Source organism: Rasamsonia emersonii (genome assembly GCF_000968595.1).
Source record: "Rasamsonia emersonii CBS 393.64 chromosome Unknown ctg1118621760310, whole genome shotgun sequence".
Lineage (NCBI taxonomy): Eukaryota > Fungi > Ascomycota > Eurotiomycetes > Eurotiales > Trichocomaceae > Rasamsonia > Rasamsonia emersonii.
Window position 1 is genome coordinate 1 of NW_013563089.1, and position 17,710 is coordinate 17,710.

Sequence of the window (17,710 nt, forward strand, 5' to 3'; positions counted from 1 at the left end):
AGGGACATTTCTCGCATCCTGCCCAGCTGTAGTTTTCTCAACATGCCGCAATGCGATGTTGTAATAACTGGCGTACCAGAAGTTTCTCAAACTCGCTGTCGATCTGCTTTGGATCCACCTCTCTTTGAGCTTCAGCTTCCTTCGCATTGAGTGCCGAAACCACGGCCATTACCCGGGAATTTCTCGTCGGGTTTGAATTCCTCGACTCATCACTCGATCGGGACTCGGATGACACATGTCTGTGACCAGGCCTGCTCTGCGCCATTTCGGCATTTCGTAGTTTATCCGATGGCACACGCTGCACGTGGCTCAGCATCTCCTTCACTTTCATGGTACTGGCCGTGATGTAATCTGATCTCGGTCGGGGTTTTTGGTCCGGACGCTTAGCTAGCGTTGGCTGATGATAGTCGTAGAAGTTCCGTTGCTTTGAAGGAGAATATTGTCGGGGAGTATATAAGGACACCTCCTCCTCCAACGTCCTGCAGTTTTCCGGCACATAGACTCTGCCCGATTCTTCTTGCAACGGCTGAGTAGCAAACTGCGCCCATATCGGCGACGCCGTCGCTTCCACCGGGCTCATGTTCTCTTTGTCTCGACTGTCGCCCGAGGGCTCTTCCTTACGTCCCCGTTGGGATCGCTTTAAGATCGCTGACAGACTGGCGGATGATTTGGCCTTCTTCATTTTCCTTTCCTTTTCCAGAGCCTGTTCATCAGTCGATTTCGAGTCCTTCTTGTCCCGTATTAACGTCTTGAGGGACACGGAACTTTTTGTCTTCTTATGCAAGCCTTTCTTGTCTGAGGACTTCTGCTGACGAACACCGCCCGCCGCGTCCCGGTTGTGGGCTCTCTCTCCAAGAGGCTGTGCGTGTGGATGATCGGCGGGCAGAAAACCGGCAGCCTCGAAGGGATTCATCCCGTTCATCCGTCGCGCGATAATAGCATCACCTGCAGAAGGGCTCCTCCTGTGGCCCCTCGAGGGGATGATAGACCGCAAGACGGAGGATTTCGTGGACGGACGGCTTGCATCGTCGAAGATGGTTGGCGTTTGGGGATAGGAGGACATGTTGTTCGCTAGCAATGCAACTTCCTGTTATGAGCACATGAAACACAGGCCTAGTCTGAAGCCAGACGAGACGAAACACACCGACTTCTCCAAGCAACTCAACAAAATTGCCCGTCCACGAGACAACAGTCGAGGAACGGGCCACGCGAATCGCAGCCGCACTGAAGAGAAACGGTCAACAGGAAGAAGAAGACAACGGAGCCAGCCAGAGACACGAAGCGAAGAAGCCCATTCACCCAGCCCACTGGGGGGAGAAAGGAACGAAAACAAAAGAGCAGCGCGACGAGGTTGAAATGCCCGCCGGCGCTGGCCAGCGATGAGCCAAATCCACCGCTCTTTAGCTCGCCCCATGCTGCGGCCCGTTAGCACTTAGCGCTTGGCCGCCCCGTGCTGGTAAACAGCGGTGGGGAGGCGGTTGCTGGGGGCAACGACGCATCCCCAGCTGCTGCTGGTCCCTCGCGTCTCTTATCGATAACGCCGTTGGCATCGGATGAATGCTCTAAATATCCTAAATATCCGTCCGCGGAAGATTCGTCGGTGATTTTTGCCTCCTGCTGCTGCCCGCCATGCAAGGCGCGCCGCCAATATTGGGCCGTTGCATTCCACGGCCAAACAGCGCCAGAGCGAGGCAAGGCCTCTGGCATTCCGGGCAGGATTGTGGACTGGTAAAATACAATAATATGTAGATGCCATCTTCTGGTACGAGTCGTCTTTCCTGGGAATCGAGTCAATCGACTCGACGCGGCGCTAACGTGGCCAGCAGCAAAAATAGCCTGTGTACAGTGCTTCCCGTTGGACGATTGGGCCTTAGTTCACGAGGCTACTGTAGGGCTACTGTGAGCTAGTTACTGTAACTTTATTATTATTGTGGCAGCAGCGGTCAGCTATCCATCCAGCACCATCTCTGATTACGAATCTGTCCAGGGTAATATTGAGATCAGAACTGATCTCCGCCAGCATGCAGAGCGCGTCAACGAGAGTCCGCCGGGAGCGGGTCGGAGTCGGGCAGGCTCGGGATCGGGAGAATCCCCCGCAAGGTCCCCTCCGAGGCCTGAGCGTCTGCTGACGCTAGCTCCCGACGTGCACGAGTCGAGTGTGATATATCACCTCCTCTATATACGCATTGTGCGACACGACAGCAATTACTGGCATTTACGATTTGTTTGCCTGCGCTCTCTTTCATCTGATGTGTGCTCCTGTTTTGTGCTTTTTCCAGGTGCCTGCGTTTTCGCCATGAATCAGACGTCGCGGACAGACGATACTCTCCACCATCCGGGCTGGAACCAGAATCCCCCGCCCCTGAATGCAGATGAGACGACGAGGCAGGACTTAAATGGAATTGCCAACGCCAGGGAGCAGAGGGACCATACTCCCCAGGCCACCTGTCCCGGAGATGGCTCGTTGCAGTCTGATATCTTGCCAGTGCCCCAAGACCGCGACGATCGGCCGGTCAGAAAAGGGTCAACCGGGCTGGTTCTGGCTGCATCTGCAGCCGACCAGCCCGCTGACCGGAGCAAAGCGCTCACCGTCCGTTGTTCAGTTCCCTGGTTCCTTCGTCCACTCGTCAAATTCGCCGCCTTCGTGGGACCGGGCTTTCTGATTGCCGTCGCGTATATCGACCCGGGCAACTATTCCACCGACGTCGCGGCCGGAGCACAGAGCAGATATGCTCTTCTCTTCGTGGTCTTCATGTCCAATGTCTTTGCTATCTTTATCCAGTCGTTGTGCATCAAATTGGGGAGTGTGACCGGCCTAAGTCTGGCGGAAAATTGCAGACTCCATTTCCCGAAATGGCTGGTCATCATCCTCTACATTTTTGCCGAATCAGCCATCGTCGCGACTGACATTGCCGAAGTATTGCTCTCTTTTTCGTTTTTCGAAGACAATCACTGACATGGACGCAGGTGATTGGCTCTGCAATTGCATTGAATCTTCTCCTGAAAATCCCTCTGGTTGCTGGCTGTGTGATCACCCTGGCGGATGTGCTCTTCCTGCTGGCCTTCTACAGGCCCAATGGATCGATGTGGGGGCTTCGCGCTTTTGAATTCTTCGTCATGGCCCTGGTCCTCGGTGTGGTGATCTGCTTCTGCATTCAGCTGTCTATGCTCAGAGATGAATCTGTAGGAGAGGTGTTTCGGGGATATCTTCCGTCTGCTACAGTGGTCAAAGGCGACGGGTAAGCAAATTTCCTGAAAATCTTCTTTTCTGCAGATCACCAGCAGATTTCCTGATACAATCTTGCTAGCCTTTATCAAAGCTGTGGCATTCTGGGTGCAACGGTGATGCCCCATTCTCTCTTTCTGGGAAGTGGTACGGTGCAGCCGCGTCTCAAAGAATTCGATGTCAATCAAGGCTACTTCGACGACTCTGCATCTCTTACCGACGACGCAGAGGATTCGTCGTACCGCCCTTCTATTCATGCAATTCGCGGCTGCCTGAAATACTCAATCATCGAGCTCACGCTGTCGCTGTTTACATTCGCGTTGTTTGTGAACAGTTCCATCCTCATTGTCGCGGCAGCTGATCTGTATGGCACGCCGGGAGCTGCAAATGCCGATTTGTTTGGGATCTACAGTCTCCTGTCGACGTCGATCGCACCGATAGCGGGGACGATATTTGCCCTGGCGCTGCTCCTGTCCGGCCTCTCGGCGGGAATCGTCTGCACGATCGCCGGGCAGATCGTCAGCGAGGGCATGATCCGGTGGACGCTGAAGCCCTGGGTCCGGCGCCTCCTCACTCGTTCCATCAGCATCATCCCCAGCGTCATCGTCGCTGGAGCCGTGGGCAGGGAGGGACTGAACACGGCCCTGACGGCAACACAGGTGGTCCTGAGTGTCATTCTGCCATTTGTCGTCGCACCCCTCGTCTACTTCACTTGCAGGAACCGATACATGACCGTGCAGGTGGACGCTCGCACGGCCCCTGATGGCACCGTGGGAGAGGACGGCCCCCAGACCGAAACCGTCAAGATGCGAAACAGCTGGCCTGTGGCCGTTTTGGCCGTGCTAGTTTGGCTTGTCATCACCGTCCTGAACGTCGCTCTCCTGGTCTTGGTTGGTCTTGGAGATGCTTGATCGTTGGGACATCGTTGGTTACGAAAGATCGATGGATGATGCATTGTCAATCGACGGGTGTCACAGAAATCCTCATTGGAGCCGAGATAATCATCGAATCACGGGAGACAATCATGATGGCCACTAGGCCGAACGAAGCAGATTTTTGTTTTCCTCTATATAGTGAGAGCTGGGGGCAAAATTGCCAATTTTCTTTCATGCTCCTGGTATCTAATAAGTTATCCTTCACTGCTTGAGTGCATGCAACCGAGACCTTTCCCCATAGATAGATAGATAAGCGTATTTACAGTCAGAGTAGTTCAAAGCAGATGACGCCTGTGAAAGACTCGTAAAATCAGAGACGGGTCGTGACCATGCGAGGAGGTTTGTTCGTTGTTAAATCGTTAAGAATATTAAGATAATAAAACCAAAACCAGAAAGCATTCCCCATCGAGAACTCCACTCTACGCCGTCATCATAACTTGGAAGAGATTTTCTTTTTCTTCTTATCCAACACCGCCGGCCGCTTCTTTGACCTTGCCTTGTTCGGGCGGTTCGTCGATGAACGTGGGAGGCGCGACTTCGTCCTGCATGAAGCTGGGCAGCGCCTCTTCGCCCAGCTGATTGTCCAACATGGTCTCCTCGCCCAGAGCTTCCAGCTCTGCATCCAGCTCTGCCTCGTCGACGTCTTCGGGGATGTCGTATGCGCGGGAAATGCTTTCATTGATCTCATTGCCGATCTCCATCAGGTCCGCCATCTCGTCCTGCATGCGCTCGATCTTGTCGATGTCGATCTTGCCGTATTGCTTCTTGAGCGTCTTGGTCGTTGTCTTCATGGCGTCCACCGTCGTCATCACGTTCTTCAGGTTGTCCTGCATCATCGCGGCCTGCTCCATGTTCCACGACTGCTGCGATAGCTGATCCCGCTGCGCCTCGTACTGCTTCTTTCGCTGTAGCACCTTGAGCGCCTTCTGCCGGAGCGCCTGCTTGCCAGGGCCATCTCGCATCTTTGCTAGTCGCGACTGATACGTGGAGAGCTCTGAGTTGAGAGCGGCGAGCTTGACATCGATGCTGGAGATGCGATTCTCGACCTGGGACGCAGACTCGTTAGAAGTCTGGGTCTGTGCTCAAAGATGGGGTGGCATAAACTTACATTGGAGATAGCACTATCGAGGGTGGGCTTTGGAGCCGCATTCTTCGTCCCGAAGAGCCGGTTCATTGTTAGAGCGCCCTTTGAGGGCTTGGAGCGGGGAGTTGGAAGATCGAACTATGCAGCAACAGTGGCGATCAAGAGCCAGTCAATTTGCAAATCAATAAAAGAATCGAAAGATATAGCGCGTCGAAGAGATGTCCTCTGTGTTGGTCCGAATGGCGATCTAGGCCAATCGTGCGGGGTGGCAGATATCGTCGTCGTTGCTCGACGTCAGATCTAGCGCCGCCGTGCCTTGCCACGTGATCTGTGGCTTACATACGCGGCAGTACCGTACAATACAGTACAGGACCTGAGTACGGAGTACAGGGCCTGCAGAACAGCATTGCTCGCGCTGACCAGGCAGGCATCCAGTGAGCGCGGGGATCGAATTTGCGCGACAGCTCCCATGTAGGCTCGCTGCTGGTTATGTATGACTGATGTATGATAGGAGCGGATCTGGAGGGGATTCTTACAAAGGGGCCGTGCGGCCATTTGTAATTTGTAGCGGTACCGCCGAATGCGCGCAAGAACGCAGGGCAGCCCGGTATCAGCGACTTGGGCAGGGCGTGCCTCAGCAGGTCTCGTGCTACCCTCGCCGACTCTGGCCTTCCAGAAACACTTCCTGTCCGACCTACCGTCATCCGCCAAAGAGACGACAAGTCGACAGCACTGGCAGACGACCCCGAGGTGGACTTGTCCTCTCTTTGGTGCTGCTGGCCCCTCTTGCTGGCGTGATCCCGCTGACGGCTGCATCGTGTCCCGTGTGGTCGCTCCCCGCCCAGGCCCAGGCAACCTGGCGAATCCAGACACAACCGCTCTCGCCAACTCATCCATCCATCTCCCAGGCTGCCCCAGCCCGCCCACCTCTCTTCCTGTCTGTCAATCCTCCAGAGCGTTCGTGTCTCCACGACTGGCGGACTAGAGTGCCGTCGCTACCGGCACTGGCCTGGGGAAGCACCGCATCGCTGCGCTCCCGCCTGAGTCCGGTCATCCCGTCCAACTCGTCGCGTACCTTCAACCCTTCATCGTCACTCTCTTGGTGTCCGACGGTATGTTCCTCTTTCCCTCGCAGGCTGACTTAACCTCGCCCCGTCGCGTTTTCCCTTTGAAGGTCGCGACCCTGCGAACCCAGCCGGTTCCGGATGAGCCCTCCTAAGCGATCCCTGGCGAAGCCTGCTGACTGTTTTGTGTCCCTTCCAGCGCGCGGTCGCTCGGACTGTGTTTCTATCTGTCTTCTTTCCATCGTGCAACGACTGACGAAGATCATACGAAAAGAAAAAATTTCATCTACGAGCATTAGTCTCTGTACCACTATCCTGACATACCACACTAGACTCGTGTTTGCATCGTGTGCGCGCATAGATAGCGGTGTTACGATTTGTTTGCAGACGACCGAAAAACAGAAAACAACCGAGATACCCGCATTCATTTGTCCATGATTCTAATTTCTCGTCGGCTTTTGTCTCATAATAATTCAATATGTTCTGGCGTTTCGGGGGATACGCAAATATCTCCACCGTCGATACCCTCCTTGACAAACCCGATGTCACGCTCGAAGAATTGCTGGATGAGCCGGAGCTCATCCAGGAGCTCAAACAGCATAATACGAAACTCATAGAGTATTTGCGTGAGGACCATATTCTGAAACGATTGATGGACTATGTCATCGCCCTCCCCTTGTGAATGAGGAGGAGGAGGATCAAGAAGATGATGAGGGTAAGAGGGGCGGCGTAGGCGAGAAGGACGCTGCTGCGAAAGAGGAGGGGCTGGCCAAACCCAGGGATGAGATCCTGGAGCCTGAGGACCTCGAGAAAGCAGAAAAGCAGCGTCTGAAATATGCCTATGTCGCTTGCGAAATCCTGTCCTCGGAGACCTGGTCGATCCTGGAGTCGATGATGGTCAATGAGGCCTTTCTCCGGGACTTTTGGGAATTCCTGAAACGGCCCGCGCCACTGGACTCGCTCCAAGCAGGCTATTTTACGAAAGTCAACGAGGTGTTGTTTGACAAAAAGACGGAGGAAATGCTGGAATTCTTCAAGTCCTTGGAGGGAATCGTCCCAGCGATGCTGCAGCATGTCGATAACCCCATGGTCATGGATCTGCTCTTGAAGATCATCAGTCTGGAGAAGGTCGAGGGTGGTCAGGGCATTGTGGAAGTAAGTTTGCTCTTTTCCATTCTGCGACGTATGTTGAACGGTATTAACGTTTGACTATAGTGGTTGAAGAGTCAGAACCTTATCCCCATTCTTCTCTCTTACCTGTCCCCAGAGCATCCCGCTTCTGTGCAGACATCCGCCGGCGATTTTTTGAAAGCGATCATCACCATCTCGGCGAATGCTACGCAGAATGAGCAGTCTTGTATTGGACCAAATAGCCTTACACGACAGTTGGTGTCGGCGCCTTGTGTAGAGCAGCTTATCTCTTACATGTTGCAGGGGGGAAATGCTCTTACGGTCGGTGTGGGTATCGTAATTGAGGTTATTCGTAAGAATAATTCTGATTATGATCCCGAGAATGTGAATGGGCCAGATTCTCCACCCACCCTTTACGACCCTATATACCTGGGCACCCTTCTTCGACTGTTTGCCAAGCATATACCTGATTTTATGGAGTTGATCCTCAGCGACAAGCATGCGGTCATCGAGGGAGGCCAGAAAAAGATGGTTGACCGGGGGCAACTGAACTCGGCCTGGGGTACGAAGATTGAGCCTCTCGGCTTTGACAGGTTTAAGACCTGTGAACTCATGGCCGAACTCTTACATTGCAGTAATATGGGCCTGTTGAATGAGGTAGGCAGCGAGGACTATATCAGACAACGGGACGCGGAACGGGAACGATTGCAACAACAAGGTGCTTTTGATCCTCACAGAAAAGACGAATCCCTTATCGATTACAACGATACTGCCGGGGATTTTGCCAACGGGTCTGCACTGGGTTCCCAATCAGCAAGAGACCAGAAAGTACTCGAGGTGACCAACGCCGGCGAAGACGATGGCTTCGAGGATGTTGGGTCGTCGGAAGTGCTCGTAGATGGAGCCAAGGATGACGTGAGGGATGCTGAAGAGGCCAAGGAGACGGGGACAGAGCCACGAAATGTTTCCTCGCAGACGTCCAAGCTCGATATCAACAATGATCTTGTCGATGAGCCGCTCACTACTTCTGACGACAAGCTGGACGCTCGTGGAGATGCATCTGCACCGTCACAGCCACAATCCGCCGATCCTGTGTCTCCGACTGCTTGCGGTCTGACCGACAAAGTTAGCGAGATCAGGATAGATGCTGAAGAGGCAGTCCTCCAGGACTCTCAATCACAGCCCCAGGAATCTGCGGCTAGTGAGCCCGCTGGCTCGACCGCGGGACAAGAACAGCCCTCCGATCTTGACAAGACCGCATTGTCTCCTCATCCAGAAGATACGCCAGCTCCTCTGTTTGCCTCCCAGGCACAATCAGAGCCCAAAACATCGACTACGCCCGAGCCTGTGGATTCCGAAAATCCTCAACCGTCAGCACAAGGGCTGCCTGAATCCATCGGGGCTGGCATCGCTCATGCTGACGACGAATTTGCCCCGCAAATTCAATATGATCTCAATGGCCAGCCGGTGGTAGGAGATTACCTGAAGATCATGTTTGTGGAACACAAAGTTGTTCCTACGATTCTGGTAAGGATGTCCTCAACGAACCGAGTATGGGTATCTTTGCTAACCAGGACCTTCACTACACCAGAGCTTCTTCTTCCGGTTCCCTTGGAACAATTTCCTGCACAATGTAGTATATGATGTCGTTCAGCAAGTGTTCAATGGGCCTATGGACCGGGGATTCAACCGGTCACTTGCCATAGACTTGTTCGAGACCGGGCGCATAACAGAGCAAATTGTCGAAGGTCAAAGACGTAGTGACGAGGCCCAGGCGAGCAAGAATATGAGACTCGGGTACATGGGTCATCTTACGCTCATATCGGAGGAGGTGGTCAAATTTACCGAACGCCACCCTCCTGAGGTCCTCTCGCAGACAGTGATGGACAAGGTTCTGCACCGAGACTGGATCGATTACGTGGAAAAAACCTTGTCGGAGACCCGGGAGCGAGACAACGCGATCCTGGGTGGTGTGCGCCCCGACGTTATCGGTCATCGCCAGTCCGTCCTCAACGCCGTGGGCGCAACACAAGGCTTCACCGGCTCGGCAGCTCTCGCAAACGCAGGGTTGAATGGAGGCGCTGACGGATCGAGCTTTGATGGCTTCGATGCCTTGCACCAGGGGAGTGTCTCCAGCGGCGCCTTTGGCTTGGGTGGCAGCAGTTCGCTGCTTAGCGGCTTCGGAAGCTCGAGCGATGATGAGGACGAGGAGATGGAGGATCAGGATGATGAGGAGGGCAGGGGTACCACCGAAGCCACCACGGAAGGTGATTCAGAGAATGTGGGTGACACTCTTTTCACAGACGTTGAAATGGACGAGTCATGACAGCCGGTATCCTGTCGGCGTTCGCTTTTGAGGTGGTTGCTCCGAGTCAATTGGGCAGGGTTGGTGCATGATGACCACTGGGGAGTCTCGTGGGAGGTCAGCGAGGGTCTTTGCATAGAGCGTTTCAATCCAGCGCTTTACAAGATGTGTATGAAGGCAGTCAGGACGCTCTTGCAGCTCCTTGAGTTCGTGTCGCATCTTCTTTGGGCCATGTTTCCTACTAGTAAACCGCCGGTCAGAAGTCTGCCCAATCCCTGCCCGATTGAATCAAGCTGGCACCCAATGAATGCAGACTAACTGCACTCCACCCCGGATCTTTTTTTTACTCTTGTTCTTCTTATGGTCCACCCCTCGGAAGCCCTATTTTTGTCATTGGCTATTTTCAATGCAGTGCAATAATTGTGGTAACTCATTGCTGACATCTTCATTACTCTATAGGCAACATCCAGCTCCACGAGTCAACCGATCCCAATTCTGGCCCCGCCTCCAGCCCCTCTAAACTCCGGTCCATCACGAGCTCGTCGCCAGCTGGCTGCTCGCCTTTTGTCCAAACAGCAGGCTGCAGAGGCGGCAGCGAACGCTGACAACTCTTCTTCGGACTCGGAGAAGAGCTCGACGAGTAGCGGGCATGATGGGGACGATCAATGGCAATCAAATCCGTTTGTCATCGCCGGACTCGAAGATGACAACAACTCTTCGCATGCCTTTTCTTCTACCGATTTTCCATCGATTGACCGGGACGACACGTTATCGTCGCCTACCTTCCCACGCACGGGGTTCCCGCCGCCAGGGTCGCCGTCGACGAATTCGTCTGATGAGGCCATCGACGAATCCACAGAAGCTGTCAGACGAAAGGTGCGGATCCCTCTGGAAGTCGAGGATGATGACGACGAGATGGGTGAAATGGTGGGCCCGAGCTCTGGAACGGACCTGATGGACTCGGATGAGGAGGAAGAGGCCATTATCAATGAATCTCTGGGATACTCGAGTTTCTATGGGCCCAGCCGGTATGGCGGGTTTGGGCGATCCTATTCCAAGGATGAGGGCGGCCATTCGCTTTTCGATGACGATGCAGACGAGCACAACGATAGCAGTGATGGCGAAGACGATGGATTGGTTGAGATCCTAGTTCCAGGCAAAAAGTCATCCAGCGGAAGTTAACGCCTGTACATGATTCTGTCGATGCACGGCGATTTCTGTTCATTCATGAGGGAAACGGTGGCGGCCTCTTTCCCATGTCCACTTGTTGCATGTGTGATGACGTTCGGCCGGATATGTGCGGATATATATATCCATGACAGCTTGGTTTGGGCATTTCGTTGATATACCTGTACATTAGTGTATGCATGCAATTGATGTTTGAATTTGCAGTATTCGTTGCAAGCGGAGTAAGTAGTAAGGTGCTAGTTCTAGATAGGTGTAGTAGTCTCAAACAGATATCCTGGGCGAGATATTGAATTAGTCGCTTGAACATGAAGCTTCATTTCAAGAATAGTACCGTCCTTGATCTACTCCATTTCTCATAAACGAGTCCTGAGACGATAATAATCAAGGGAGAAAGAACTTCGGCACCATTGTCTTGTCTGTCAGGCGACTCACGCGGCCCGCGCTCCGTCCCAAATGCTCTTTGCTCCCCGCTCCCCGCTCCGCCGAAAAAAAAGTGGAACAGAAAGAACATCAGAGTTTGATTGATAACAACATCAAACACTGCAAGAGTATTAATTAATGAGAATGGTCTAGACTGTCTGAGGTTGGAACAGACTGGCCCTGATACGGCGCAAGAAGGCAGGCAGGCAGTCAACTCATCCAGCAGCAACTTGAGGGGCAATCAATTTGACTTTACTGCTTCGGAAGAAGCAAGAGAGAAAGGATGGCGGCGACGCCAGAGGTGCAGCAGCAAAAGTAAGTGAATTTGATTGTCTTTTTTCCTTTTATGGATTTTGCGTATTTTTCATTGATTTTTTTTTACGCAATGCTATATGTGTGCTGCTTTTGAGTCTGGGAGCTGTGCATACTGTACTGTACTGCATTATCTCGAGGCCTGGGTATCTATCTATCTACGTGTATCTGCATGCTGCCAGCTAGGGATTTAAGTGACCTTGGTCTAATTTTTTATAATATGTCTTTTTGTCTGTTTTGCTTTGTATTTCTTTCTCCGCATCCACGCTTACATACCTTCCCAGCTCCGACACCCTCAGCTCCCACATCGCTCTTCAGGAATGGGTGACCCAGCACGGGGGCCATCTCAATGAGCACGTCCAATTCGCCAGGGATGACAGCAGCGGCGTGCATATCCAAGTGAAGCCAGAATGGACCGCTGGCGTGCCGCGCGCCACCTGCGTGATCAAGACTCCCCTGGCACTGACCATGTCCTACTTTGACGCCATTGACTACAGTCCTTCTTCTTCGACCGCAGAAGGAGAAGAAAAGCTGTTCTCTTCCCGTGGAGTCGTCTTCCCGCGGCAGTTCATTGATGCCGTCGGTCCGGAGGAGACGACGGCGTTCTTTCTCATGGGCCAGTTCCTCAAGGGACCAGATGGGTTCTGGTATCCGTATATCCGGACGCTGCCCCGGCCAGACGAGCTGACGACGCCGCTGTACTATGACAACGAGGACCTGATATGGCTGAACATGACCAGCCTGGCCGCAGCTCGGCAGCAGAGGCTCCAGGTCTGGAGGACCAACTACGAGACCGGGTTCAAGGCGCTGAAGGAGTCGGGGTTTGAGGATGCGGATCACTATACTTGGTAGGTTGAATACATACATATTCAGCACTATAAGCTTCTCTCGAGCCTGTTTAGTCAGCGGCAATGTAACTAACCTTCGTTGACTGATTTACAAAAAGGGAACTGTATCTGTGGGCATCGACCATCATTGCATCTCGTGCGTTCACTGCCAAAGTGCTTGCCGGCGTCATCCCCCTGCCGGAGCTCCCTGAAGAGAGGATATCAGTCCTTCTGCCCCTGATAGACGCGACGAACCATCGGCCTCTGGCCAAGGTCGAATGGCAAGCGGGGAACGAGAGCATCGGTCTTGCTGTGACGGAGGATGTCAGGCCTGGCCAGGAAGTGGGAAATAACTATGGGCCGCGAAATAACGAGCAGTGTGAGTACATATCTCTCTTTCAGCATATCTCGATGTAATTAACTTGAGTGCTTAGTGATGATGAACTACGGCTTCTGCATCCCTGACAACCCTTGCGAATATCGTGTCGTCAGCTTGAGAGCACCGCCCGGAAGTCCTTTAAGCGTGGCCAAGGCCAGATACGAGGCTGAGTTCCCTGATGCAAGCAACAATGGTAAAACAGCAGAAGACAAATACTACGTCTTCTCCGTCTCCTATCCACTAGTCGATCCGCACGCCCCTCTCGAGTTTTCCATCTTCTCCCCCGATCTGCTGCGGGCTGTCTCTGTCATTGCCGCGAACGAGCGGGAACTGGAGACGCTGGAGGTTACGCGCGAGGAAGGCTTCCACATCCCGCTGGAGCACTACGGGAATACTCGCAACCTGTTCGCGGCCCTGAACCAGATCCTCCTCGAGCTGGTTTCGCATATCCAGAAACTGCACCTGTCAGGCCGCGACCTGCCGTCGTCGCCGAAGAACCTGAAGCAACTTCATTCAAAGATCTACCGAGACAGCCAGATCCAGCTGAGCAAGACGGCGATCATTTTCGCGTATTGGACACTCAGCCTTGCTCGAAGGGGGGCCGAAGAAGAAGAAAAGGCGAACCTTCTCAACTCATTCCTGTCTCGAATAACAGGAATATTCACCACCGAAACAATTGAGCAGATCCGGTCGAAGATCCTAGACAGGGAATCCCTCCTGACGAAAATCAAAGGCAAACATGTCCCGAAAGAGCTCTTCCAATTCAGGGAGTTGTTCAACCTCCTACCCGTGGAGATGCAGCAGCCCGCAGAAATCTGTCTTCGGACGATCATTTCTGAAGCCAAGCGCGCCATTGCCATCAGCAGCGATAATGATGGCCCATCCTCTGGCGATGAAGAGGAAGGGAACGGACCGCACAGCATCCTTTCTTTTGCGACATTCATCTGTTTCGTCGTCGCCGCTTATCGAAAAGCCAATGACAACAACCAGCTCTTGTCACTGTCACCCCGCCTGACAAAATGGTGCCAGTTCCTGCTCGAGAGATACCCCCCTCCCCCGGCCGACGTGACCTGGGTTCTGCCCGACGAAGACGACGAGGCTTTCCTACAGGCGTTTGACCAGGCAGTCGTCGAAAGTCATCTCCAGGACTCTTCTTCTTCCTCGACTCAGCTCTTCTCCCCCGTGGCGCATCTCGTTGGTGACGCGCCTGACCGTACCCAGGACGATAAAGAGGATGATGAAGGAGAAGGAGAAGACTGGTGGCTATCACCAAACTGGCTGCGCTGGGCATGGCTAGTCCTCGAGCAGGAGACGGTGATGAACATGGTAGATGATCCGGTGAGGTATCTCATCAACATGGACTACAACAACGACAACAACAAAGGCGCAGGGAAGCAGCCTGGTCCTGGTCCTGGTCCAACAGGGTTTTCCTTTTCGACGAAGAATTTCTTGTATATTCCTCAGGTGTAGGCAAGATTATTTCTAGGAGATTTTTTTCTGAAATGCTGTGAACGGAACGGAACGGATAGTCTATAGATAGATAGGGTTATGATGTACCGGTTATAGTAGACTTTGAAAATAGATCAATTCATCCGTCTATCTAGGCCTAGACGAGCTGATGGATTGCAGCGAAGCAAATCAGTAAGTAATTGGCATGGCATGCACATCGTAGCAACTGGTAGACTCGCTGGTAAGTGTCTGGAATGGATTGCCAGATTGGGCAAGCTTCTGCTCAACCTCACCTCACCAGACCAGCCCAGACCACACTTCCCACAGAACGCATCACAAGGTGAGAAATACCCATAAAACAAACGAAACAAAGTTGACAGACGAAAAAAAAAGCTCACACCAGGGGTCCTCCCTCCCAGGACCCTCGCTGGTGCTACGAAAACCCCTACTTTGCTTTTGGCGGGTAGGCAGGGGTTTTACTTATCACCTGTCTATAAATAAATTTTTTTCTTTGGTAGATATATATTGGGGGTTCCAAATTGGCAACACCCAGAGAGATTCGATTCGAACCCAGGCCGTTCATCTTAGCAAGGTATATATAAGAAAGAGACGGAGGCTACTTAACTACTGCACACCATCGCAGCCTGGGTTTGTTTGTTGACTGGGTAAGAGAAGAAATTGGAATTAATTATCTGCTACCTGGGCCTCCTAGGCTGCCTGCCTGCCTGCCTGCCCTCATCTGGTGGCAATCTAACGGTTAGGTTTAATAACCAAGTTAAGCTGCTAGTTGCAATACTATTATTAGTTTAGTAGTACAAACAAGCCTTCCAGGTCTCACTTTGCTCGACTGATTTGAAGAGAAAATACCTACCTACCTGGTTATGCCAAGGACTTTGTACATATCTCTGAGGTAATCTACTACTACTTCCCAGGCGGGCTCCCCACCTATATTCCTCACTGTTTATTAGTATTATTTCTCATATTTTATTAGTCCTTGTCATCTACTCCCTAGCCGGGCTTACTAACTATATACCTTGCTGTTGTAATCTCTTTTTTGCCATAACTCTAGCTATATAGCTATATCCTTTCCTAATATCTATGTACAGAGGCACGTGACTTTATACAAAACGGAAATCAATGGTTTTATAGTAAAAGGTGATGATAGTAGAGGTGATGATTAGAGCCCTTTAAGCTAGGGTCGATCGCCAACTTCATTCCTTCCAGCCAACCCTGTTGGCTATTCGTTTCACCACATAGACGAGCCCAAGCAGTACAGGTACCTCGATGAGTGGTCCCACCGAGGTGGCCAGGGCCTGGTTGCTGTTCGCGCCAAACGTCGCAATCGCCACCGCGATAGCAAGCTCGAAGTTGTTGCTGGCTGCCGTGAAGCTCTGCGCCGCAGCCAGTCGGTACCCGAATCCCAGTCGATAGGTAATCAGGAGCGTGACAAAGAAGATGGTCGCGAAGTAGACAGTCATTGGTGCCGCAACCCGCACAACAGACACGATCTGATGGACCACCTGGTGACCCTGAGAGGCAAACAGGATGAGAATGGTGAAGAGGAGGCCGATCAGTGACCAGGGGTTGATCCACCGGAGGAACACTCGGTCATACCATTGCGGACTGACAGACCGGATCGAAAACCGCGTCAGGATCGCAGCGCCCATGGGGATGCCCAGGAAGACCGCGACACTCTTCGCGGTCGTCGAATACGACAATGCGAATTGGTTGGGGGAGTGGCTGATGACTTTGATGAACAGGACCGCGAGGGGAGCAAACAGCACCATTTGAAGCAGCGCATTGATGGCCACCAAGATGGCGCCATATTCATTGTCACCGCCGGAGAGACCAATCCATATGAGAACCTGTTGATATCATCAACAACGTGAGCGAAGTGGCCTTGCTGTCATTCATGGTCAGGACAAGAAGTCACATACCATGGCGATGCATCGCGCTAAACCAACGAGAATGAGACCTTCTCGCAAGTCTGTCTGATCAGGCAAAAAGGCCCAAGCTAAACCCATCTTTTTTGAGTCAAAGAAACAAAAATCAGTACAAGAGCGACGTCTGGCGCGCTAGAAAAATGCCTTACCATGAGGAACGGGGCTATGATCCAGTTGACAAAGATACTGAAAGCGATCTGAATCCAAATCTCTCGAGTCTGGAAGACACGATGCAGCGACTCGAATCGTACCTTGCAGAGGATCGGGTACATCATGATGAGCAATCCAATCGCTTTTGGCGACGGGTTAGCAAAAAAAAAGTTATCGACTTGGGGAAACTCCTTTTGTCTCGTTGGAGATACTCACCGATAGGAATCGAGACACCGACAAAAGTGCCCCGTTGCAAGGCGCGCCCAGTGTTAGGGACAAAATTGCCCAGAATGATACCGACCGCCATGGCCAGGAAGATCCAAACTGCCAAAAAGGTATCCAAGATACCCAGACTCTTGAATGCTGACTGTCGCGGAGCAGCACATGTGCATGCATTGTTCAACTGGCCATCATCGTTTGGCTGATTTTGCTGTTTCTCCAGATCAAGCGATGCATGATTCGCATTGTCAGTCGCCGCATCTGGCATGGCAGTACTCATCACTAAAGAAATTGTATATTTTGACAAGTTCGCAATGTTAAAAAAAATTGGCGTAGATAAAAAACAATTAATTAAAGCGCTGAGACACAACAACTAACAGAGAGGAGAGAAAATAAGAATTGAATCCTCTTTTTTTGGAGAAAGACATCACCATCATTCCGATTTCGCAAGAAGATATGCGATATTAATTAATTACTGATAAAAAGCAATCGAGAAAATGAATGTCACTGCTCGAATGCGATTGGTCATATGCGGAGAAAAGATAATAGTGGGGCCGCATCAAATCCAGCCATTCATAATGCGTGGAAGCAGCCATGCCTGGTCGTTGCAGCCAATCATGGACAAGCAGCACTACATATCCATTGTTGATAATCTCCTGATATTGAGAAGCAGGCTCGATGGAAAGACAGAGCCTAAAGGAAAGGTATCAGGAGAATAAAATAAATAATTCAGACAAATTGAACTACTTCTGTGTCTTACAGAGAGACAATGTGAGTAATCATGCCTGCGTCTGATAGATGGCAATGCGTCCAGTCTTCATTGAAGCGCGAGGACTAGTTTCTGGATTTTGCTCTTCCTAACTGGGCTTTTGTCGAAGACGCGATCTGTTTCGGGCTTCGAAAGAAGCTTTTTCATTATTAGGTACCTCTAATTTCTGGGATAGCCGTACCTGAAATCAGCAAGGTAGTCGAAAAGTCAACGACTGTGAGCGCATTGTCTGGCAGCCTGCGGGACCATCACAACTGCCTCTTTCAGTAAAAAAATAAAAAGGTTGGCCAAAAAAAAAAGGTGAATCTT

At 52.0% G+C, this 17,710-nt stretch overlaps 6 protein-coding genes across 6 annotated transcripts; 3 read left to right on the forward strand and 3 right to left on the reverse strand.

The window, feature by feature from the left end:
• Positions 1-76: 76 nt before the first annotated feature.
• Positions 77-1,063, reverse strand: T310_5633 (uncharacterized protein; the record flags this gene model as incomplete). The annotated part of the gene is made up of 1 exon (XM_013471488.1): positions 77-1,063. A coding segment is annotated over one exon (987 nt), but the record flags the coding sequence as incomplete, so codon positions are not given.
• A 1,233-nt stretch (positions 1,064-2,296) lies between these two features.
• Positions 2,297-4,137, forward strand: T310_5634 (Transporter protein smf2; the record flags this gene model as incomplete). The annotated part of the gene is made up of 3 exons (XM_013471489.1): positions 2,297-2,917; positions 2,968-3,239; positions 3,309-4,137. 3 exons carry the CDS (start codon positions 2,297-2,299, stop codon positions 4,135-4,137), a joined length of 1,722 nt encoding a protein of 573 aa, XP_013326943.1.
• A 485-nt stretch (positions 4,138-4,622) lies between these two features.
• Positions 4,623-5,716, reverse strand: T310_5635 (SNF7 family protein (Cta1); the record flags this gene model as incomplete). The annotated part of the gene is made up of 3 exons (XM_013471490.1): positions 4,623-5,237; positions 5,270-5,383; positions 5,585-5,716. The coding sequence occupies 3 exons, from the start codon at positions 5,714-5,716 to the stop codon at positions 4,623-4,625; spliced, it is 861 nt and encodes a 286-aa protein (XP_013326944.1).
• Positions 5,717-6,787: 1,071 nt separating this feature from the next.
• On the forward strand, positions 6,788-10,927 carry T310_5636 (Sit4-associated protein (Sap185); the record flags this gene model as incomplete). Its single annotated transcript, XM_013471491.1, has 5 exons — positions 6,788-6,935; positions 7,043-7,464; positions 7,525-8,967; positions 9,095-9,721; positions 10,205-10,927. The coding sequence occupies 5 exons, from the start codon at positions 6,788-6,790 to the stop codon at positions 10,925-10,927; spliced, it is 3,363 nt and encodes a 1,120-aa protein (XP_013326945.1).
• Positions 10,928-11,636: 709 nt separating this feature from the next.
• T310_5637 (SET domain protein) lies at positions 11,637-14,787 on the forward strand (the record flags this gene model as incomplete). Its single annotated transcript, XM_013471492.1, has 7 exons — positions 11,637-11,668; positions 11,950-12,513; positions 12,612-12,871; positions 12,927-14,335; positions 14,454-14,512; positions 14,587-14,660; positions 14,714-14,787. The coding sequence occupies 7 exons, from the start codon at positions 11,637-11,639 to the stop codon at positions 14,785-14,787; spliced, it is 2,472 nt and encodes an 823-aa protein (XP_013326946.1).
• A 228-nt stretch (positions 14,788-15,015) lies between these two features.
• On the reverse strand, positions 15,016-16,912 carry T310_5638 (Arsenical-resistance protein; the record flags this gene model as incomplete). The annotated part of the gene is made up of 6 exons (XM_013471493.1): positions 15,016-15,115; positions 15,196-15,277; positions 15,347-15,389; positions 15,601-16,185; positions 16,258-16,334; positions 16,630-16,912. 6 exons carry the CDS (start codon positions 16,910-16,912, stop codon positions 15,016-15,018), a joined length of 1,170 nt encoding a protein of 389 aa, XP_013326947.1.
• Between the last annotated feature and the right edge of the window lie 798 nt (positions 16,913-17,710).